Raw genomic sequence first — 24,409 nt, 5'->3', positions numbered from 1 at the left:
CAACAGTAAAAGGAGGCAACCATCACCAAACCGGCCCTGAAAGAGGTTCTGAAAGACCTCTTATAAACAAGAACATCACTACAATACTGACAATATATCAGAGCAAACAAAAAAAAATTGTTTTGAACAATGGCACTACAATACATTAAATCCATAATATCGGTAACTGTCAATGGCTTAAACTCACCCATCAAAAGGCACAGAGTGGGGGGGTGGATCAGAAAACATAATCCAACCATATGCTGCTTGCAAGAATCCCATTTGTCACAACAAGATAAACACAGACTTAAAGTGAAAGGGTGGAAAACTATCATACAGGCTAACGGACCACAAAAAAGGGCAGGAACAGCCATTCTCATCTCAGACACGATAGATTTTAAAGTAAATAAAGTAATAAAAGATAGGCAAGGACATTACATAATAATTAGAGGATCAATCAGCCATGAAGACTTAACAATCATGAACATCTATGCACCCAATTAGGGACCATCTAAATACGTCAAGCACTTACTGAAAGAATTTAAAAAATACATCAATAGTAATACAATAATAGTGGGAGACTTCAATACACCACTCTCACACTTAGACAGATCAACAAAGCAGAGAACCAATAAAGATACAAGAAAATTGAATGAAGAGATCAACACACTAGAGCATTGGACGTTTTCAGATTCCTTCACCCCAAAAAACTGGAATAGACCTTCTTTTCAAATCCACATAACACATACACAAGGATAGACCACATGTTAAGCCACAAAGACAGCATCAAAAAATTAATGAACATTGAAATCATCCCAAGTATCTTCTCAGACCACAGTGGAGTAAAACTAACATTTAACAACAGACAGACAATTATTAAAAGTCACAGAATTTGGAAACTAAACAACATACTCCTTAAGAACCAGTTAGTCAGAGATTCACTCAAGCAGGAAATTCAAATGTTCCTGGAAACAAATGAAAATGAAGACACAACCTATCAAAATATTTGGGGCACAGCTAAAGCAGTACTGAGAGGGAAACTTATAGCCATACAATCACATATTAAACACCAAGAAGAAGCTTAAATGAACGGCCTTACTGCACACCTCAATGACTTAGAGGAAGAGGAACAAAGGAACCCTAAAGCATCCAGAAGGACAGAAATCACTAAAGTTCAAGCAGAAATAAACAACATCGAAAATAAAAGAACCATACAAAAGATCAATGAAGCCAAATGTTGGTTGTTTGAAAGATTAAACAAAATTGACAAACCCCTAGCCAGACTCACCAAACAAAAAAGAGAGAAGATTCAAATTAATAGAATTGTAAACGATGGAGGAGACATCACAACTGACACCACAGAAATCCAGAGAATCCTGCAAAACTTCTATAAAGAACTATATGCCACCAAGCTAGAGAATCTGGAAGAAATGGAACAATTCCTAGAATCATATGCCCTTCCAAAACTGAACCAAGAAGAACTACAAAATCTAAGTGCACCAACCACAGATAAAGAAATTGAAACCGTTATTAAGCACCTCCCCAACAACAAAAGTCCTGGACCAGATGGCTTCACAAATGAATTCTACAAAACTTTCAGGAAACAGTATCTATACTTCTTAAGCTTTTTCATAAGATTGAAGAAACAGGAATACTCCCTTCCACCTTCTATGAAGCCAACATCAGCCTGATACCAAAAGCAGATAGGGACACAACAAAAAAGAAAAACTACAGACCAATATCTCTGATGAACATAGATGCCAAAATATTAAACAAGATCTTGGCCAACCGGATACAGCAGCACATCAAAAAGATTGTTCATCATGACCAAGTGGGATTCATCCCAGGAATGCAAGGCTGGTTCTACATCCATAAGTTAATCAATATCATTCACCACATCAATAAAAGCAAAGCCAAAAACCACATGATTATCCCAATAGATGCAGAGAAAGCCTTTGACAAAATCCAACACCCATTCATGCTCAAAACTACAGAAAATGGGAATAGATGAGAAATTCCTCAAGATAGTGGAATCTATATATAGCAAACCTACAGCCAACATTATACTCAACGGACAGAAGTGTCCTGGAGCTCAGTTTCCCCAGAGACCCATCCTACTAGGGAAAGAGAGAGGCGGACTGGGAGTATGCACTGACCAGTCAATGCCCATGTTCAGCGTGGAAGCAATTACAGAAGCCAGATCTTCTACCTTCTGCAACCCACAATAACCCTGGGTCCATGCTTCCAGAGGGATGGAGAGTGGGAGGGATATCAGGGGAGGGGGTGGGATGTGGAGATTGGGTGGTGGGTATTGTGTGGAGTTGTACCCCTCCTACCCTATGGTTTTGTTGATTGGTCCTTTCTTAAATAAAAAAAAAAAGGAAAAAAAAAGATTTAAGAACCTCTTTCTCACTCCTAACCATGTTTGCCTGCACCCACTTGTGGCTAAATGAGCTAACTAAGAAGTCATAGTTGTTAGTTGGTGAATTTGGTAATTTTTTTAAAATTGTATTTATAAAAAGGAAACACTGACAAAAACCATAGGATAAGAGGGGTACAACTTCACACAATTCCCACCACCAGAACTCCATATCACATCCCCTCCCCCTGATAACTTTCCTATTCTTTATCCCTCTAGGAATATGGACCCAGGGTCATTATGGGGTGCGGATGGTGGAAGGTCTGGCTTCTGTAATTGCTTTCCCACTGAACATGGGCATTGCTGGTTGGTCCATGCTCCCAGCCTGCCTCTCTCTTTCCCTAGTGGGGTGGGGTTCTGGGGATGTGGGGCTCCAGGACACATTGGTGGAGTCATCTGTCTAGGGAAGTCAGATTAATGTCATGTTAGCATCGGGAACCTGGTGGCTGAAAAAAGAGTGAACATATAGGGCCAAACAAATTATTGACTCATCATGAAGAGTTCATATGAAAAGTTGGGGGAGTCTCCATTTTATAGGTAGTTAGTAGTCCTACTTTAGCTATATTACAAAAAGCCCATGACTATTCTAGTTTTTTTCTTTTTCTTTCTTATTTATTTATTTTTTTCCCTGAGATTGACATCTTATATGCAGGTAGATCCAAGTTATTGTCTGAGGAGATGATGTCATGGCTATAAAAAGGATCAAAAAGCTGGATCAGGGAAGAGAGTAGCTCCCAAATATGAGAAAGGTGTATAAATACTGTTGACTATAAACCCCATCAATTTGATGTGATCTGGGCCCTATATTCAGCTTAGGAGCCTATGTGACCTCTGCATGCCTATAGATCTGAGCTCACATTCTGTGGTCATGAGTAGGAATGTTACAAGCTGCCCCAACTTCAGGACCCATTTTCCTCAGGTGGAACATAGAGTATGTTGTCCAACCTCTCTTCGTTGTTGATCCACGTTGGGGGCAAGGTTCTATGGGGGCCCACAGAGGGGTCTATGTTGTTGATCCTGATAGAGATGACCAATAACAATGGAGAGAGGGATCTATTCGAGGTCTAGGCCCATCATGTCTGTTTGGAAATCTCAGGACTAGGGCCCCAGCTGATGGGGTGTCCTGAGAGTGACTAAGGAGTCATCATTAAAGTATGTCAGTCTCTTGCCCTTATTCAGTTTTTGTAGTCCTTATTTTGATAAGGTTAGTTTTGGAGTGACTGAAGGAAGTGTAATAGGAAGTAGGTGAGGAGGGTATCTAAGTCTAAGTAGACACTATTTCATTAGGTACTTTAAGGTGTCTTTTTAGGGCTTTCTACTTGCTTGCTGAATATACTGATTCACTGCAGACTATTGTGCACTTTTGCTTTCAGGTATATATTTTCTATCCACTAACCACATATGTCTGCACGCACCTGCGGCTTAGTGAGTTTCTGAAGAAATCACGGTTATATTTTGTTGACTCTTCAGGTGATTTTTCTGTTGTTGCTTTTTCTAGTTATCAGGGAAGCAAAATGAGACAGCTGTTACTTTATAGGCACACCTCTGAAAGTTCTCAGAGCATCAAAAATTTTTATGCCTATAATTATTTCTGTATATTCTAGTTTCTTAAGACAAATGACTCTGAAAATAATGTCCAATAGTTCTAGTTTATTTATATCTTCCTTTAGCTCCCTCATTTCTTTATTGATTTTCTGCTAAGATGATCTGTCAAAATGAGAGAGTGGTGTTGAAGTCCCCTACTATTACTATGTTGCTGTTAATATATTGCTGTAGGTCCTTCAGTAGATGTTTGATGTATTTAGATAGCCTCTCAACTTTGTGCATAGATGTTAATGATCATTAAGTCCTCTTGATTGACTAATCCTCTGAGCATTAAGTAATGTTCACCCCTATCTTTTAAATTTTATTTATTTTAAAGTCTATTGTGTCAGATATGAGAATAGTTGTCCCTGCCCTTTTTTGTGGGACATTGGCTTGTATGATAGTTTCCCATCCTTTCACTTGGAGTCTGTGTTTGTCTTGTTGAGTTAGGTGGATTTCCTGCAGACAGTATATGGTTGGATTGTGTTTTCTGATCCATCTTCCTACTCTATGCCTTTTAATGGGTGAATTCAGGTCATTGACATTTATTTATATTATAGATTTAAGTTATTTTACTGCCATTATTTAAAATTTTTAGAATGTTCTGATATATGGAATGTTTATAGTGATGTTGTGGTTGTTTAGCATATATATGTCCCTTCTAATTAGTGCTTGATTACCTCCTAAATGCAGGGTTAGAATTTTTAAATCTACAGTAGGAACAGACACAAAAAGGAGGAAATACAAAAGCAAAAAATAGCTAGGCCATTAATCACAGGAGAGTTTTTGGGCTTAGCAGGAAGCATGCTTACAGAAACAAAGGTTATAATTAGTTAAAGAGAAGGGGTTACCACATTAAGCCATGTATGTATCTTTGTCTTGTCTCTGGGGCCAGATCTTTTGTGGAGGCAGAACTGTCGATCAGGTTAGGTACTTCTTAGGGCTTTTTATTTTCCTTATTAAGTGACATTTATTCCATTGTTTTTTCCCTCCTAACTCTAAGTATTCCTCACAAGGTTCCTTCATACCCCTTGGATATTTTAAACTTTTAATCAGAAAAGGAAAAGGATTGCACAAGAGAAACAAGTGGGCCATTTGTGCAAATATGGCTGACCACATGGTCAGTTTTCTGCCCCCTAGATGTCAGCAAAGGGCCTCCCTGCTGCTGTTCCAGCCTCTGAGGGGTGGTATCAATGGACATTCACAGATGCAGTTGGTGAGCCTTAGGGAATTCTCTCCTCTTTCAGCAGTATTTTTTTTTAAATACAAAATTCAGAATATATATATTTCACAAATTTATCAGCCACTCATCTGTTTGGACAGTTAGGTTGCTTTCAGCATTTGGATATTACAAATTTTGCTGCTATAAACATAGGTATACACATATCTTTTTGGATGGGTGTGTTGGGTTCCTTAGGCTATATCTCCAGGAAAGGAATTACTGGGTCATAAGGTAGGTCCATTTCTAGGCTTGTGATGGTTTTCCAGGCTTCCCTCTACAGCTGTTGAACCAATTTACATTTCCACCAACAGTGCAGAGGAATCCTTTGTCCCCACAAACTGCAGCATTTGCTCTATATGGATTTCACTATCTATTCCCATTTTTTTGCAGTGTTTTGATCATGAACAGATGTTGGGTTTTGTGAAAGGATTTCTTTGCATCTATCGAAGTAATCATGTGATTTTTGGTTTTGCTTTTATTGATATTGTGGATAAAATTGATTTATTTATTTATATTGAACCAGCCTTTCATTCCTGGGATACATCCCATTTGGTCATGATGAACAATATTTTTAATATACTACTGTACCAAGTTGTCTAGAATTTTGTTCAGTATTTTAGCATCTATGTTCATCAGAGATATTGGCCTGTAGTTTTCCTTTTTTGCTGTGTCCCTATCTGCTCTTGGTATTAGAATGATGTTGGCTTTATAGAAGGTGGTAGGTAATATTACTGTGTCATCAAGTTTATGGAAGAGTTTTAAAAATATAGGTATTAGCTTTTTCCTGAAGGTTTTATAGAATTCATTTGTAAAACCATCTGGCTCTGGACTTTTATTGTTGGAAAGGTTCTTGATAACTATTTCAATTTCTTTGGCTGTGATTGGTCTGTTTATGTCTTGTAGTTCCTCCTGGTTCAGCTTTGGAAGGTAATATGTTTCTAGGAATTATTCTATTTCTTCTGGGTTCTCTAGCTTGGTGGCATATAGTTGTTCAAAGAAGCTTTGCAAGATACTTTGGATTCTTGTAGTTATTGTTTTTGGTGTCTCTAAATCTCTCTCTCACTCTTTTAGCTCTTTTAGTTCTTTCTTAGTTTTCTCTAACTCATCCTTGATCAGGCTAATTCTGTTTTTTGTTTTTCTTATTCTACTCGCCCTTCCCTCAGCTTCATTCTTCAGTTCAGCTATATATTTTTTCTCCATGTTCAGTTATAATATTAGGTTGTTCTGCTAGTTGGTCTCTTAGCTCAGCTATTTCAGCTTTCAGTTCTCTGACTACCTTGAGATAGCTCCTGTTTTCTTTCAGGGTCTCATTTGTTATTTCTATATTTCTGATATTATATCCCTCAAAAACTTTCCTCACTCTTGTGATTAAAGGCATCAGTTAATGTTTGAATACTTACCTCATTCTTAGTTGCTTCTGGCTTACTGGGTCTTTTTTTCTGGGCTCCTGTTATGGTTCATTGTTGTAGTGGAGCATCATCATTATTTTTTGACTATTTATTTATTTTCCCTTTTGTTCCCCTTGTTGTTCTTATTGTTGTTGTTGTTGCTATTGTTGTTGTTGTCATTGGATAGAACAGAGAGAAATGGAGCAAGGAGGGGAAAATAGGGAGAGAGAGAGAGAGAGAGACCTGCAGACCTGCTTCATTGCTAGTGAAGTGACTCCCCTGCAGATGGGGAGCTGGGGGCTCAAACCAGGATCCTTATGCCAGTCCTTGAGCTTTGTGCCATGTGCACTTAATCTGCTGCACTACTGCCCAACTCCCTAGATCATTATTATTTTTTTAACAATTATTTTTAGTGTCTTTTGTAATTTGAATACTGATATGCTGTGGGGTGACCTTTGGTCTGTCTCTAGACAACTGAAGCCAGTCACCTTATGGTCTGTTTCTGGAGTGGCTGTAGCTATTGTTCTAATGTGACACCACTACCACTGTCTTTAGATGATGAGATGAAGTGTCTTTTGTGTTCAAACTGAAGTAGTGGATAGATGACTAAAACATCCTCAAAAATAAAGGGGGAGGCAGCAAAACCTATCCAAACCAAACTCCTCCCACAAAAGAAAACACAGACAAATACCAGGAAATACAACAACAAAGCCAAAGATTGATCAAACCAGAGAAAAGAAAAACAACAAACAAACAAAAAACCAGTCAGCTGTAGCCAACATAAGGAGTACAGACTGAGAGCCAGAGAAGAAATTAACAGACTTGAAGGTTTGTCTGTTTGCTTCAGTGAGCAGACCTACCAGCCTGACAAATTGTGGCTGTCCATAGTATAGATTAATGTTGAAGTGGGGAATAGAAGCCAGAAATAACTAGGTTAAAAAACAAACAAAAAACACCTAATAGATAAACAGCTTGTCCATCAAATCAACCAAACAAGAAACTCACCCCCCCCCCCAAACAAAGATAAAACAAACAGTTGCAAAAAGCAACTATGCACAAGTAGAACCTAAACTGGAGTTGGTGTATTGCACCAAAGTAAAAGACTCTAGGGGTGGGTTGGGGGGGTGGAGTACAGGTCCAAATGACAGAGGACCTAGTAGGGGTTGTATTGTTATGTGGAAAACTGAGAAATGTTATGTACAAACTATTGTATTTACTGTCAAATGTAAAACATTAATCCCACAATAAAGAGAATTTTTTAAAAACAGCAACTATCAAACATACACTAGAGAGATAGAAGAAAAAAGAAAGAAGAAAAAGGAAAAGAACAGCCAGCCACAGTCAACAGAGGGAGTAAATATAGAAGTACAGAAAGATTAACAGAATAGATATATGCTCTTTTTTTTTTTTCAGAGGGCAGACTTAAAAGCCTGTCACCTTGCTTGGGATTGTCTGGAGCTCAGAACCAGTCAGGCAGGCTCAGATGGTTGCCCCTGGAATTCTGATAAAAGGTTCAACCTTGGAATCTTATTTGATGGTTTTGACTTGACAAAGGGGGGATTCTTAGTCTCTGGATCAATATTTTCCAAATAAGTCACTTCTGGCCTAGGGGATGAGTTTGGGGGGGGTGCAATAGGAAATTCACCACTCAGCTCTCCTTTTCAGCACCTTTTTGTCAATTTGTAGATGAGTTATAATATTCTACCATGGTTCTTTTATTGTCTCTTTCTCTAGTTTCTCTCTTACTGGCCTGGAAATCCTGCTCCTACTCAGAATCCCAAGGATTTGATGCATTTTTTTGTGGGGGGGGGGAGAGTCAGCCTAGGTGCTATCTTCATGCAGCCATCTTGACTCAACCCACCAGGGGAAAAGCTGCATTTTTTACTTTTTTAAAAAAATTTTTATTTAAGAAAGGATTAATGAACAAAACATAAGGTAGGAGGGGTACAACTCCACACAATTCCCACCACCCAATCCCCATAACCCACCCCCTCCCATGATAGCTTTCCCATTCTCTAGCCCTCTGGGAGCATGGACCCAGGGTCATTGAGGGTTGCAGAAGGTAGAAGGTCTGGCTTCTGTAATTGCTTCCCTGCTGAACATGGGCGTTGACTGGTCGGTCCATACTCCCAGTCTGCCTCTCTCTTTCCCTAGTAAGGTGTGTCTCTGGGGAAGCTGAGCTCCAGGACACATTGGTGGGGTCTTCAATCCAGGGAAGCCTGGCCAGCATCCTGGTGGCATCTGGAACCTGGTGATTGAAAAGAGAGTTAACATATGAAGCCAAACAATTTGTTGAGCAATCATGGATCCCAAGCTTGGAATAGTGGAGAGGAAGTGTTAGGGAGGTACTCACTGCAAACTCTAGTGTATGATAGGTGCTATCTTTATGCAGCCATCTTGACTCAGCCCACCAGGGGAAAAGCTGCATTTTTTACTTTAAAAAAAATTCTTTATTGGGGTATTAATGTTTTACATTGCCGGTGCCAGTTCGAGGTGCCAGATACTGGGCTAGGTTCGCGGGCGGGAGACGGCCAGGGACTCATGGCTGATCTGGGAATGCAGTTCGATCTTTATTGAGTAGGAATGCAGTTCGATCTAGCTGTCTCTAATCACAATCTTGTCCTATATATATCTCCTGAGGCGGAAGTGTCAGGAAGAGGAAGTACGTAGGATAGGGGTTGGGGAGAAGGAAAAAGTGCATGAACCAGTGGGGATTAAAACAATGAAAACAATGATTATGTAAATAGACCACAGAGTTAAGCAATACAAGTGAATCTAATGTGATGATCAAAACAGAAGGTCTTATAAGCAGAATTTAGAAGCATACCAACATTACATCCAACAGTAAATACAATAGTTTATACTTGCATAACATTTCCCAGTTTTCCATAAAAAATTACAACCATCACTAGGTCCTCTGTCATCCTTCTTGGATATGTATTCTATCCACCTAGCCACCCCAGAGTCTTTTACTTTGGTGCAATACACTAACTCCATTTCAGGTTCTACTTGTGTTTTCTTTTCTGATCTTGTTTTTCAACTTCTGCCTGAGAGTGAGATCATCCCATATTCATCCTCCTGTTTCTGACTTATTTCACTTAACATGAAATTTTCAAGGTCCATCCAAGATCGGCTGAAAACAGTGAAGTCACCATTTTTAATAGCTGAGAAGTATTCCATTGTGTATATATACCACAACTTGATGAGCCACTCATCTGTTGATGGACACCTGGGTTACTTCCAGGTTTTGGTTATTACAAATTGTGCTGCTAAGAACAAATGTGTACACAGATATTTTTGGATGGGTGTGTTGGTTTCCTTAGGATATCTCCCCAGGAGAGGAATTGCAGGATCATAGGGTAGATCCATTTCTAGCCTTCTGAGAGTTCTCCAGACTGTTCTCCACAGAGGTTGGACCATTTTACATTCCCATCAGCAGTGCAGGAGGGTTCTTTGACCCCACAACCTCTCCAGCATTTGCTGCTGTTACCTTTTCTAATGTATGACATTCTCACAGGAGTGATGTGATATCTTGTTGTTGCCTTTATTTGCATTTATCTGACAATCAGAGACTTGGAACACTTTTCATGTGTTTCTTGGCCTTTTGGATCTCTTCTGTGGTAAATATTCTGTCCGTGTTCTCCCCCCATTTTTTGATGGGGTTATTTATTTTCTTGTTGCTGACATTTGCAAGTTCTTTGTATATTCTGGTTATTAGCCTCTTGTCTGATGTATGGCATGTGAATATTCTCCCATTCTGTGAGGGGTCTCTTGGTTTGTAGTAGTTTCTTTAGCTGTGCAGAAGCTTTTTAATTTGATGTAGTCCCATAAGATTATGCTTGCCTTAGTCTTCTTTGTAATTAGATTTGTTTCATTGAAGATGTCTTTGAAATTGTTGTGGAAAAGAGTTCTGCCTATATTTTCCTCTAAGTATCTGATAGTTTCTGGTCTAACATCCAAATCTTTGATCCACTTGGAATTTACTTTTGTATTTGGTGAAATATAGTGGTTCAGTTTCATTCATATGCATGTTTCAACCCATTTTTTTCCAACACCTGTTGTTAAAATTTCGGAGGCTCTTGCCGGCCGGTCTAGCTTCACGGCGGGTAACAGAGACGCGGAGACAACGGCTGGGCAGGGAAGCTGTATTTCTTTATTCAGGAACAACGATTCATAAACTAAGACAAACTAATCACCAAACAGAACTCTGCTGTCTCTTTGCGGCGGCGCAAGCACTCTTTCTTTTACTCTCGAACTCAGGAACCCTCAAACTCTCTCACTCTAGAACTCTGGAACTCTCTTACTGGGGAACCCTCTGAAACTCTGGCACTCTCGAACTCAGGAACCCTCTCCCAGGGTCCCTTGGGGCGGGGCCAAGCGGGCCCGTGAAATTAACAGGACTGATGCAATTCTCTTGGCAGGGGAGAACTAGAACCCAATGTAAAGCATACAACAAACACCATTTGTAGAAGAGACTCTGCTTTACCTATTTAATAGTCTGGGAACCTCTGTCAAAGATTAGATGTCCCTAGGTGTGGGGGCTTACTTCTGGGCTTTCAATTCTATTCCAAAGGTCAGTGTGCCTACTCATGTTCCAGTACTAAGCAGTTTTGATGACAATGGCCCTATAATACAATTTGAGATCTGGGAGTGTGATACCTCCAGTTTTGTTCTTTCTTCCAAGATTGTTTTGGCAATTCTAGGTCTTTTCTGGTTTTAAAAGTAGAGGTATTAGTTCTTCTTTTAAGGTTTTGTAGAATTCATTTGTAAAACCATCTGGTCCAGGAATTTTATTTTGGGGAAGATTTTTGATAACTGTTTCAATTTCATTAGTTGTGATTGGCCTGTTCATGTTATCTAGTTCCTCTTTACTTAGTTTTGGAAGTTGGTAGGTATCTAGGACATTGTCCATTTCTTCCAGGTTCTCTAGCTTGGTGGCATATAGTTGTTCATAGAAGCCTCGCATGTTATGTTGAATTTCTGTGGTGTCTGTTGTGATAGCTCCTCTTTCATTTACTATCTGATTTATTTGGTTCTTCCTTTTTTGTTTTGTGAGTCTGCCTAAAGGTTTATTGATTTTGTTCACTTTTTCGAAGAACCAGCTTTTACTTTCATTGATATTTTGTATTGTTTTCTTATTTTCAATGTTATTTATTTCTGCCCTCACTTTAGTGATTTCTGTCCTTCTGGTTGCTTTAGAGTTCCTTTGTCTTCTACTAGGTCTTTAATGTGTGAAGTCAGCTTGTTTACTTGTGCTTTTTCTTGTTTCCTAATGTGTACTTTTATAACTATGAACTTCCCTCTCAGTACTGCCTTAGCAGTGTCCCAAATATTTTGGTAGTTTGTGTCTTCATTTTCATTGAACTCTCAAAATATTTTAATTTCTTCCTTTATTTCCTCTTTGACTCAGTAGTTGTTAAGTAGTATACTGTTGTTCTTGCACATTTTGGGAATATTATTAATCTTTTGCTGATTGTTCAGTGTTAATTTAATTACATTGTGGTCTGACAAGATGTTTGGGATGATTTCAATGCTTTTGAATTTTCTGATGCTTTCTTTGTGGCCTAACATATGGTCTATCCTTGAGAATGACCCTTGTGGACTTGAGTAAAATGTGTATTCCAGTTTCTTGGGATGAATGACTCTGAAAATGTCCAATAGTTATAGTTTATTTATCTCGTCATTTAGCTCCCTTATGTCTTTATTGATTTTCTGCCTGGATGATCTGTCAAGTTGAGAGAATGGGGTGTTGAAGTCCCCTACTATGACTGTGTTTCTGTTAATATATTGTTGTATCTCTTTCAGTAGATGTTTGATGTATTTAGAGGGCTACTCATTGGGTGCATAGATTTTAAGAATTGTTAAGACCTCTTAATTGAAGGATCCTCTGATCATTAAGTAATGTCAATCCCTATCTTTTAAAATTTTATTTATTTTAATGTCTATCATGTTGGATATGAGAATAGCTGTTCCTGCCCCTTTTTGTGATCCATTGACTAGTATGATAATTTTCCATCCTTTCAGTTTGAGTCTGTGTTTGTCTTGTTGAGTTAGGTGGGTCTCCTGTAAACAGCTTATTGTTGGGTTGTGTTTTCTGATCCATCTTTCTACTCTGTGCCTTTTAATAGATGAATTCAGGCCATTGACATTTATTGATATCAAAGATTGAAGATATTTTAATGACATTCTTGTAGAGTTTTAGAGTGTTTGATATATGGCCTATTTATGGTTATCTGACTGTTTATAGGAGACCTTTCAGAACTTTTTCAAGGGCAGGCTTGGTGATGGTTGCTTCCTTCAACTGTTGCTTGTCTGAGAAGGTTTTGATGCTTCCATCTAGTCTGAATGACATTCTAGCAGGATACAATGTTCTTGGTTGAAAGTCTTTCTCATTGAGCACTTGATAGATATCTTGCCATTCTCTTCTGGCCTGTAGTGTTTGTGTGAAGAAGTCTGCTGCTAGTCTTATGGGTTTTCCTCTGTAGGTGACTCTGTTTTTTTCTTGCAGCCTTCAGGATCCTTTCTTTATCCTTATTCCTTTCCATTCTAAATATTATGTGTCTTGGTGTCTTTAAGTCTGGGTTAATTCTGTTTGGGACTCTCTGGACTTCTTGAAGCTTTATGTCTCTGATGTTGTCTAGACTAGAGAAGTTTTCAGCTATTATGGCCTGAAGAATGCTTTCTTCCTCTCCCTCTCTTTATTCCTCTGGTAAGCCAATAATGCGTATATTGTTTCTTTTGAAGTCATCCCATAGGTCTCTGTTGTTGTTTTCAGTATCTCTTAATCTCTTTTTGAGATCTCTTACTTCTTTTTTAGTTGTTTCTAATTTGTCCTCAATCTTGCTAATTCTGTCTTCAGCCTCATTTATTCTATTCTCTCTCCCCTCTACTGTTTTCTGCAGTCATCTATTTGGTTACCCTGTTCTGATACTGTTTTATTTTGTTCAGCTAGTTGTGTTCTTAGCTCAGCTATTTCAGTTTTCAGTTCTCTAATAACCTTGAGATAGTGTTTTCTTCCAGAGTCTCATTTGTTGTTTCTGCATTTCTGATGACAATTCTTTCAAACTCTTTACTCACTTCTGTGATTATTTCCTTAGCTAGTGTTTGGATGTTGACCCCATTATTTTGTGCTTCAACCTCTGGGGGGCTTTTATCTGGACTCTTGTCCTGGTTCATTTCTCCAATATTTCTTCTTGTTGGTTTAACCATAATAATGTTATGAAGTCCCTCTCTCAGTACTTTTCAAATTACTGATCACTATTTCCTGGATTGACTTGTGTCTAAGTAAAGTAATTAAAGGGAATTAACAGTTGTTTCAATATTAATTTAATCCTTGTGTTGGAGCTCAGTGGCTTAAAAGCCTCTTTTGTGATTTTTATTCCCTGTAGGCTATTGGAGCCTGAGGTATTTTAAACTATAAGTAGGCTTCTTAGCTTAATCACTGACTGCTGACCAAGAGAAGAAGCAGTGTGGGGCAGAGATAATCCAGTGGTTATGCAAAGAGACTTTCACAGCCCCACAGCTATGCCAAGGAGGTACAAGTCTTCTCCTGGGTTTCCTGGTTAGTTCTCTGTTCCCTGGTGTCAGCACACAGCCTCCCTGCTGCTACTCCAGATTCTGAGGGCAGTAGCAATGGAGAGTCACAGTTAGTCGCACTTTGTGAGTCTCAGGGGAGTCCTCTCCTCCCTTCAGCTGTCCCCTTGTTGGTGAAACAGACTGGAGGTGGTTTCTCAATTGATAAACTGCCAGACTGTTACCATCCACTTATTCTTTACCTAGGCTTCTCTCTGCCCACCAGCCACACGTGTTTGCACTCACCGGTGATTTGGTGGGTTCCTGAAGTTGTGCTAGACCTGTCTTGTTTAGGTCCCAGATGGTCTCCTTTGGTATTCCTAGTTGATCCGGGAGAGGAGAGGAGAGAAACACATCTGCTGCTGCTCTTAGTCCCTTATTTCCATATTCTCTTTCTAATATTAAAAGAAAAGGTGTTTCTATGAAGCAGTATTCTAGTAACGCAGAATGGAGAGAGTCAGTAACCCTCCCAAAACTCAAGTGCCATCTGGACTTTTACTTTTAAGTGTGTTTTTGCTTGTTGGATCAAACCCTAGTAAATAAAATTCACTCACTTAACCTATTGGTGGTCACAACTGTCTTTGTATTTTCAGGCATTCTCAGATGAATTTGCCCAAAGGACTAATGGAAATTTCTCCAGGGACAAAATTTCCCAGCTTGTAGATACACAAGGTTAAGTAATGGTTTTAAATTGTAGTTCTTTTTAGTTGACAAGTGAAAAATGGAAGTTCTCATTTTATTTAAAAAAAGCAATTTAGGATTATATATATTAAATCACATTCCATTATACTATTAGATGTATATTAAATTATATTCCATGTGAACACAGAAGAAGCTGATCATATTAACATGATCTGGAGCAAAAGAGGACCTTGAGAAGTTGTCAATTTATACAGGTGTATTTAAATAGTGATGAGTGATTACCTTTTTTTTTTTCTTTACTAAAGCACTACTAAGCATTGGCTTATTATGGTACTAGGAATTGAAATTGGACTCAGAACCCATGGCATGGAAGCCTTTTTCCATGGCCATTATGCTATTTCCATCTCAGATGAGCTACTACTTTATAGGAGTTATACAAACATGTTTTCAGATTAAAAACATTTAAAGAAATTATTCAAATGAAACATTACTTTCCTGTCTGATTTGCTGTTGCTATATCCAAGTTAATTTTATTAGAAGTTTGGTACAACTGCTTGGATATAAATATTTGTCTACCACCAAATTGGTGGTTTCTAGTCATTTCTACAAATATATTTTAGGCACTGTTCATTTCTTCTGACTTGAATGTTAAGTTTTTGATAGTATATGAAGTCCCCTAGTATCAGTTATTTTTTTCTCTTTCTTTCCTGTTTCAAATTGGTAATTTTACTGATTTTCTCCAAGCTCAACTTGTCTATAATAATGCTTGTCTATCTAGTAATTTCTAAAATTTCAAGTAATCCATTCTTTAATTATTGAATGCCCATTTGATACTTATTTTATCATTTACACTTTTCTGAGGAAAAACTGTAAATTCCTATTCACCCCGAATTATTCCTGTTATTCAAATGGGCACCTTCACTTCAGTAATGTAATTATAGAAGGTATCTTAAAGCATTTGATAATTCTAAATTCTGGATAATTTTGAGTTAATACCTGCTGATTGTCTTCATCCATGAAAATTGACCTTATTTTCCTTGGTTTTTTGTGTGACAAACAATTTTGGATTATATGTTGGGTCTCTTGATCCTTTTCTTTTTTTCATTTTATTGAAGGGTTAATTCACAGTAGTGTTGTTGGGACATGGATACAATCTTATCATGCCCCCCGCTAAATGTGTTTGAAGAACACTCTAACCAGCCACCCCCCTAACATAGGTCCTTTCCCACTATCATACACCAGGACCCTAACACTCTTCACCTCTTCCTCTCCCCTTCTTTCCCAGTCTTTTGCTCTGATGCAATACTGTATTCACTGAGTACTGTTCATCTAGACCACATTAGGTCAAAACTGGAGAAAAAGAAGACACATTTCAAAACTAAACAAAATGGGATATGCCCCCAAGTACAGGTTGTTACTTCATATTTTGATCCTCTTCCCAATTTTGTGTGTTATTTTATACATTTTGTCTCAGTTAATGACTTTTTTTGGTGTTTTTTTTACATGTGCTAGTTTTAATCATTGGATGAAACACGCTTGAGTAGCCTAGATCTCTCTTGATCAGCACTAGAAACCCACATTTAATATGTATTATATTTTATACTACTATCAGAAAGAGTATCACTAGACTCAAGGCCATATACCACAGAGAAGGAAGACTTATTAATGATAGGGCACTTGTGAGGAACTTCTGATCTGAGTCATTCTTGCTATTATCAGCATGACTTTGTCTCATTTTCTTTACTTTTCAGGAGTCTATGGAGCTGTTTCTAGTCCTACCATTAATGTGTATGAAATGAAGATTGGTCCCATCACCTTCCAGGTATCTATTGGAGATATCACTAATGAAGTGGCAGATGTGATTGTGAATTCAACATCAAATACATTTGATTTTAAAACAGGTATGTTACTCATAGAATTTCAACTAGTAAAATCATCATAGTAGATCCTATGAGGAGGTTTCTCTAGTCATGTTGCATTATAGTTGCTATAGTCAATGTGATATTTGCAACTTTGGCTTATTGATGCTGATTAGCAATTTAAATTTTGTCTTTGTCTTAATAATTGGTATCAGTTATTTTATGAAATTGTAAAAGTATTATATATACCATAATACAGAATTTCTTTGATGATAGGTAAATTGAAATAATGAGAACTCATTGGGATTTGTATGTAAAAATCTACTGATTTTTTACTCATGTTTGTAACTTTTTTGACTTTTTCATATAGGACTTTCCAAAGCCATTTTAGAAGGTGCTGGGAAAAACATAAAAAAGCAATTTTCTCTTCTAGGTAAGGGATAGTGCTGTTTTTTAATCCTTTTTTTTTTTTTTTTTAATCTGTGTAGGTTGTGGTGCATCCAGTAGATGTTACCATGGGTGAAGACCTGGGTTCGAGCCCCCTATCTAGCCCTATAGGAAGAACATTTCATGAGTGATGAAGCAGTGCTGCAAGTGTCTCTTTCTTTCTCTTTCCTTCTCTATCTCTCTGCCTCTCACCTTCTATCAAGAAAGAAAGGAAGGAAGCAAGGAAGGTAGGAAGGAAGGAAGGAAGGAAGAAAGAAAGGAAAATGACCAATGGGAAACAATGATGCACTAATGCAGGCATTGAGCCCCAGCAATAACTTTGGTGGAAAAATAAATAAATAAATAAATAAATAAATAAATAAATAAAGGGAAAAAAAGTGAAAGGATGCTGACTATTGGAGGCTACATAAAGGCAGAAGAAAGAATGTAGGTAGGAGAGACAAAATATTAATCTAAAAACAAATTTTATTGTAGATATTTATAACTGAATAGTAACTTCATAGAAAAACAGAAAAGTTAATCAAAGATTCTACAAAGGTAGCATGTCTGTAGTCTCATATTCACGTTTTACTTACCAAAGTAAGTGTGTTTCTTTGTAAATAAAGAGTGAGAGAGAGCTACACTTACTTTTATGTCCTTTTTCTTGTGTTTCCCAGCTCAGCAGGGTAACAGTGGTTATATTGTTACTGACAGTGGATTATTGAAGTCTAAGAAGATTATTCATGTCATTGGTGATAATGATGTCAAGAAATCAGTTACCAGTGTTTTACAAGAGTGTGAAAACCGCAATTATTCTTCCATTTGTCTTCCAGCCATTGGGACAGGTCTGTAGAATCTTCATGATTAAGTCAAATCCCAAGACTCCCACATTCCCTTATATTGGAGCTGACTGTTTATGTAGGGAGATGGGCCTAAGTGAGACAGCTTTTTTTATCCTCAATATAGCCCCCAAGGGAATGAACCTGAAATGAATGATGAATACAGTGTTGAAACCTAGAGTGATATTTGCTTTCTTATATGTAATGGAAGATAAAAAATAGGGTAATGAAAAGGGTGAAGTGAGTAGGGGATAAAAAGGGAGGGAGGAACCTAAAAAGGAGAAATGAAGTCCATCAATTAATCAGTCCTCCTCCTCCTCCTCCTTCTCTTCCTTCTTCAATTTCTTTCCATGTCAGCCCCCTCTTGTTCTCAGTTTTTCCATGGAAAACATTAGTGAAGAGCTTCTACATTCCTGTAGCTGATTCCCAGAACTTTCCCATATAAGATTGGATGTGTTCAGGGTGGTATAGCCATAGACCCAAGGACTTTCTCTTTCTTTCTTTCTTTCTTTCTTTCTTTCTTTCTTTCTTTCTTTCTTTCTTTCTTTCTTTCTTCCTTCCTTTCTCTCTCTCTCTCTCTCTCTCTCTTTTTCTTGATTTGTTTCTTTCTTCTGTCCTTTATTTCTTCTTTTCTTCCTTCCTCCCTTTCTTTCTTTCTTTTACTAGAGCACTGCTCAGCTCCGGTTTATGGTGGTGTGGGGGATTGAACCTAGGACCTTGTAGCTTCAGACATGACTGCCTGTTTGCATAACTTTTATGCACCCAACCCAAGGGCTTTCTTAACCTTCTTTTCTCACCTCTTCAACAGGAGGCTGTGTGAGTGGACCTTAGGACCTCTCTGTAAAAGAACTTCTCAGTTACCAGAACAATGTGTTCTAATTGGTCAGAAATTCTTCGTTTTCAGTCACAATGTCTCTTTTTTGAGTTTCTTGTTTCCTTTTTATCTACACCCCCGTATTTGACCATGCTAACATCATGGGGGTTTTTATGATCCTACTTGGAATTAGCTTTGAAGCAGCTGCTACTCCCTGGACACACCTCCAGAAGTTTCTCCCTAGGAATTAGCTTTGAAATAAGCTATGGTGCATGCTGAAAAAAGTAAAATCACTTCAGGCAGCAAACTTGAACCTTATAGTTAGTCCATTAAAATCTCTTAAAGTGCCAAGACAAGCTCTTAGAGGGCTTGGGATAAATTATTTGCAAAAATTACAGACTATAATAGACATCTGATAGCTCTTGTCATCTTAAATTTAGCTTAGTCCTACAAGATAATGGGGAAATATAGATACCTGCATAAAATCAAGTGATAACAGGGACCAAATTTTTTTCCTCTGTGAAATATGATGTTCCAACATAAATTAGCATCTTTTGTTCTCTACATGTATTTTGAGGACACTAGTGAAACATGAAAGGTTTCTTATACTTAATAAATCTCATGGTTACAGTAACTTAGAATCAGTTGAAGAAAGCGAATATGAATATCAGACACTAAATGGTATTTTTTTCTGGGATTCTTTGTTCATTGTAGAATTGTTACTTTTTTATATCTTGGAACAAAAAACTTGCTATTGAACCTAGAATTTTAAAAGTATTTGTTGATGTAGTTTTAGACAAGTTCACAGTGCAGCCAAAATGTATCTCTACTGACAGATCACAGGACTTGTGTGCTGGTGGTTACTGAGTTGATCCCTGGTACCACATATACCAGAATAGTGTTCTGACTTCTCTCCCTATCTGTATCTCTACTTGTACCTCTACCTGTGTCTCTTCATCTTTCTATATATCTCTCAGTATGTTTATCTCAAGGGAAATACTCCCTCTCATATGGAATAAATTTAAAATAAATCCTTAAAATCTGTGGCTATGAAAGATTTGTAGAGGAGTTATTTATTTTCTTAACATTAGAATTTTCATGCATTTCAAGCTCTTCCATCTGGTGTTTCATTTCTAGTGATTTGCATTATTTGAATTTCTAGGACATGCCAGACAAAATCCACATAAAGTTGCTGATGCCATAATTAATGCTATTGAAGATTTTATCCAGAAAGGATGCATCCAGTCTGTGAGAACAGTCAAAGTTGTTATCTTTCAGCATCAATTACTAAGTGTGTTTTATGAGAAAATGAAAAAAAGAGAAGGTTCACATGATTCTCACCAACAGTCTTTGATATCAGAAACTCCATGTGAGTTATTCATTTTTATGAAATGCACATTTCTAATATAAGTGCCACAAGAGAAATAGATAATCTTCCCAAACTATCAGTAAGAGAAACTAAGAAAATTATCTACACATAGTGCATACAAATACTTAGGAATAAATATGAGGATGGGAAAGATACGCCCTGAAACATGTGAGAGAGTGAAGAAAGAAACTGAACACACTAATAAATGGAAAGATATTCTATTCTTGTCACTTGCGGCAGCGACGGGAAGTTTGGAGCAGAAAGGGAACACAATCTTTTATTTGCACTGACACCTCAGAGTTGGGTGAGAGAGCAGCAGTTTGGGCCATGTGGAGGTAGCCTCGTGCAGCAACCTTCTCTGCGTCTAATCACTGAAGTGAAAGGCGGGCAAGAGAAAGAGGGGCAGAAGAAGGAGGGATTTTATGGGAATATCTCTCATGAGAATGGGAAGGGGGAGGAGTAACCAAAGCACTCCAACTATCGTGGGGAATTGGCAATGCCCTGAGGGCACAACATGGCATATGTGACTGCATCTGCACAATTTTCCAGCAATTCTAATTATGTGGAAGAATTAATATTGTTTTAAATGTCAATACTAGCAAAACCAATCCATACTGTCAAAATTCCATTGGAATTTTTTTTTTTTCAGGAACAGAATAAACAGTCCAAAAGTTTATGGGATATAAAAGTTCCTCAACATGCATAATAGTCTTGAGAAAGAACAAAATTGAATCAACCCATTTTAAAACTTCATACTACATTATAAAATATATGGTATTGGCATAAAAAATCACATAGATCAGTGGAACAATAGAGGTAGTACAGAAACAAATGCATACATGTAAGCTCAATTATATATAGCAAAATATCAGCAATATACAATGGAGCAAGGACAGCCTCTTCTACCTCTTTCTTAGTTTTCTCTAGCTCATCCTCTGTCTGTCTAATTCTGTTTTCTGCTTCTGTTAATCTGCATTCCCTTCCCTCAGCCTCCTTCTTCAGCTCAGTTATAGTATTAGCTTGTTCTACTAATTGGCCTTTTAACTCAGCTATTTCAGCTTTCAGTTCTAATTACCTTGAGGTACCTCCTCATATTTTCCTTGAGGGTATCATCTGTTGTTTCCATATTTCTTTTTTTTAATTAATTAAATTTAATTAATTTATTTATTTTCCCTGTCATTGCCCTCGTTTTTTATTGTGGTTATAGTTATTATTGCTATTGATGTCATTGTTAGGACAGAGAGAAATGGAAAAAGAAGCGGAAGAAAGAGATGGGAAGTGAAATGTAGACACCTGCAGACCTGCTTTACCTCCTGCAGGTGGGGAGCCAGTGGCTCTAACCAGGATCCTTATTCTGGTCCTTGCACTTTGCGCCACGTGTGCTTAACACTCTGTGCTACTGCCTGACTTCCTGATTCCTTATTTCTGATATCACTTTCCTCCATAGTTGTCTTCAGTTTGTGATTATTAGGTTTATTATTGCTTGCATAGTTTTCTTAGCTTTGGTTACTTCTGACTGACTTGGAGTTTCTTCTGGGCTCCTGTCCTGATTCATTGTGGTAGCAGTTTTATTTGCTCTTGATTTGACCATGTTTTATATTGATGTGGTTTGTATTTTTCTGTACTTTCATTCTTCAGTTGTTGTGTTTTGACTACAAGCCACGATATACTAAAATCTTTTCACAAATGCAGTCACAGACCTCAGAAATTGCAATAGCAGCTGAAGCAAGGACTGATGCTGTTCAAACAATACCAGCTAACCAAACAACACCTCCAGTCCAAAAAAAGAAAAAGAAGAGAAAGGAAAAAAGGCAAAGCAAGAATAGACAATTATGCAAATATACTGTCACTATAAATTCTAAGGATAGCAAGAGGATAAAGGAAAGTACAAAAGAGAACTACACACACACACACACACACACACACACAGAGAGACCACTCTGAGTCAGATTTCTCCTACAAAATAATTCACAAATGAGTGTCTGTGAATTCAGAAAGCAAAAGAAGGAAGAAAAAAAAAGGAGCAGTGAAAGCAAGGGTTGTTGTTGTTGTTGTTGTTTTTGAATTAGCAAGGAGAGAAAAAGGACTGTAGAGGGAAGAGGGAGAGAGAAACAAGTTTCTCCACAATGGATAGGACACACAGTCACTTATCAATGGAAAAAGCAACAACAGTTAATTTTGGTCAACCTGAAGAGGAGGGAAAAGGGACACACATATATAATAATAGTAATAATAAAATAAAATAGAGTAAAAAACCCTAACAGTCAGTCTGCTTGGACCACTCCAGATTGGCTGCACTCAGCCTGGTCCCCCTCCTAAACCAAGCAAAGACAACTAATTATAAGAAGTATATAAAAAACAACAACAACAACAACAAAAACCTCCAGTTAGTCTTTCCCAGACAGGGCAGAAGCCTTGACTGGTCAGGTATTCTGTCACTCAAAAAGAACTCCAGCCCCCTTCAAAAAAGAAAAGGAAAAGGCTTGCAATGACACCCCTGCTGAGCCAGGAATCTTGGTAAAGAAAATAGCTCCACAAGAAGCCTGCTAGGAGCATCTGGCCAGCCCATGGGGGCTGGTTTTAGGGTGGTGGTGGGGGGGGGAGGGTTAGTTCAGGAATAGTCAAGCCAAAGATTTTCCTTTCTTTGTCCTTTTGGCCTCTGTTTGCCAGCCCAAAAGTGGGTTATAGGACTCTTTTTTTGGTGTCACCCTGTGCCCCTCTTATTCACCCTTTCATGGATGGCCCAGATATTCTACCCTCTCCAGAGAATCCCAGGTTGTAAGCTGCTTCTCTTTGGAGCTCACACCATGTGTTGTCTCCAAGTCACCATCTTAGTTCCGCCCTCCTGTATAGCCTCTTCAATGAATGGTGTTGTGAAAATTGGACATTCATATGCAAAAGAATTAAACTGAGTCACTCAAAATGGAATAAAAAGTTGAATATGAGTCCTAAAATCACTAAGCTCTAGAAGAAGACAAACAAGTACAACCTGGGGACTGGGTGGTAGCACAGTAGGTTAAGCACACATGGGGCGAAGCACAAGGACCAGGGTAAAGATCCCAGTTTGAGCCCCCAGCTCCCCACCTATTGGGGGGGGAGGTGAAGCAGGTCTGTAGGTGTCTTTATCTTCCCCTTTTATCTCAATTTCTCTCTGTCCTATCCAAGAACAACAGCAATGGCGACAATAACAACAACAGGGCAACAAAATGGGAAGAATGACCTCCAGGAGCAGTGGATTCATAGTGCAGGCACCCAGCTCCAGTGATAACCCTGGAAAAAAAAAAAGTACAACCTATACCTTCACTTTTTTTTTTTTAGTGTGACACCAAAGGCAAAGGCAAAAAAGGGGGGATAATACATCAAACAAAAAGTATTTCCACACAGCAAAGAAAACCATCAAAAAATGGGAAGGCAACCTAAAAATGAGGGCAGGTATTTACAAATGGTAAGGGGTTAATAGTCAAACTATAGAAGAACTCTTGCAGCCCCCAAGATATAACAATTCAATTGGAAATTGAGCAGAAAATATGAATATATATTTTCAAATGAAATATATATATGATCAGTAGGTACATGACCATTTCAACATCACAAATCTTCAGGGAAATGAGTCAAAAACCATAAGAAGATAGGGGTCAGGTGGTGGTGCACCTGGTAGAGTGGGCACACTACAGTGCATAAGTACCTCGATTTAAAGACCTGGTGGTCCCTAGCAGCAGGGAAGAAGTTTCATGACTAGTGAGACACTGCTGCAGTTGTGTTTTTCTCTTTGCTTCTCCTTCTTTATCTCCCCCTAGTCTCTAAATTTCTTTGTCTCTATCTAAAATAAACAAATAAGTTCATAAATGAATAATACTTTAAAAACCATATGAAGATACATACTATCCAATATAAAGGCTATTATCAGACAAGATATTCAAAGTGTTGGCAATATGGAGAGAAAAGAGGCCTTGTACAATTCATGTGAATGTAAATTGTATAGATGTTTATAATCCATGGTTATGATGATGCCTGTAAAAGTTAAAAGTTGATCCCACAATTCTACTCTGAGTATTTTATTTTTCCTCCAGGGTTACTGCTGGGGTTTGCTGCCCACACTATGAATCCACCACTCCTGGCAGCCGTTCTTTTTCTCTCCCTCTATTTTATTATATAGAACAGAGAGAAATTGAGATAGGAGGAAATATATATATGTATATATGCATATATATATTTCATATATATATATGCAGAGAGAGAGAGAAGAAACACCTGCATGCCTGCTTCACTGCTTGTGAAGTATTCCTGCTGCAGGTG

The 24,409-nt window shown here is 38.0% G+C and overlaps 1 protein-coding gene across 1 annotated transcript in view; it reads left to right on the top strand.

The window, feature by feature from the left end:
• The window catches only part of LOC103122510 (protein mono-ADP-ribosyltransferase PARP14-like), a 79,235-nt gene that overhangs the window by 39,979 nt on the left and 14,847 nt on the right, over positions 1-24,409 (top strand). Inside the window, exons 7-11 of the mRNA XM_007533125.2 lie at positions 14,758-14,836; positions 16,558-16,707; positions 17,036-17,098; positions 17,769-17,936; positions 19,907-20,113. Of these exons, the coding sequence (XP_007533187.2) occupies positions 14,758-14,836; positions 16,558-16,707; positions 17,036-17,098; positions 17,769-17,936; positions 19,907-20,113 (667 nt within the window). The remainder of the gene's footprint in view (positions 1-14,757; positions 14,837-16,557; positions 16,708-17,035; positions 17,099-17,768; positions 17,937-19,906; positions 20,114-24,409) is intronic.

Source organism: Erinaceus europaeus, chromosome 9, assembly GCF_950295315.1.
Source record: "Erinaceus europaeus chromosome 9, mEriEur2.1, whole genome shotgun sequence".
NCBI lineage: Eukaryota > Metazoa > Chordata > Mammalia > Eulipotyphla > Erinaceidae > Erinaceus > Erinaceus europaeus.
Note: the sequence above shows the minus strand (reverse complement) of the source record. Positions and strands in the feature narration are given on the sequence as shown.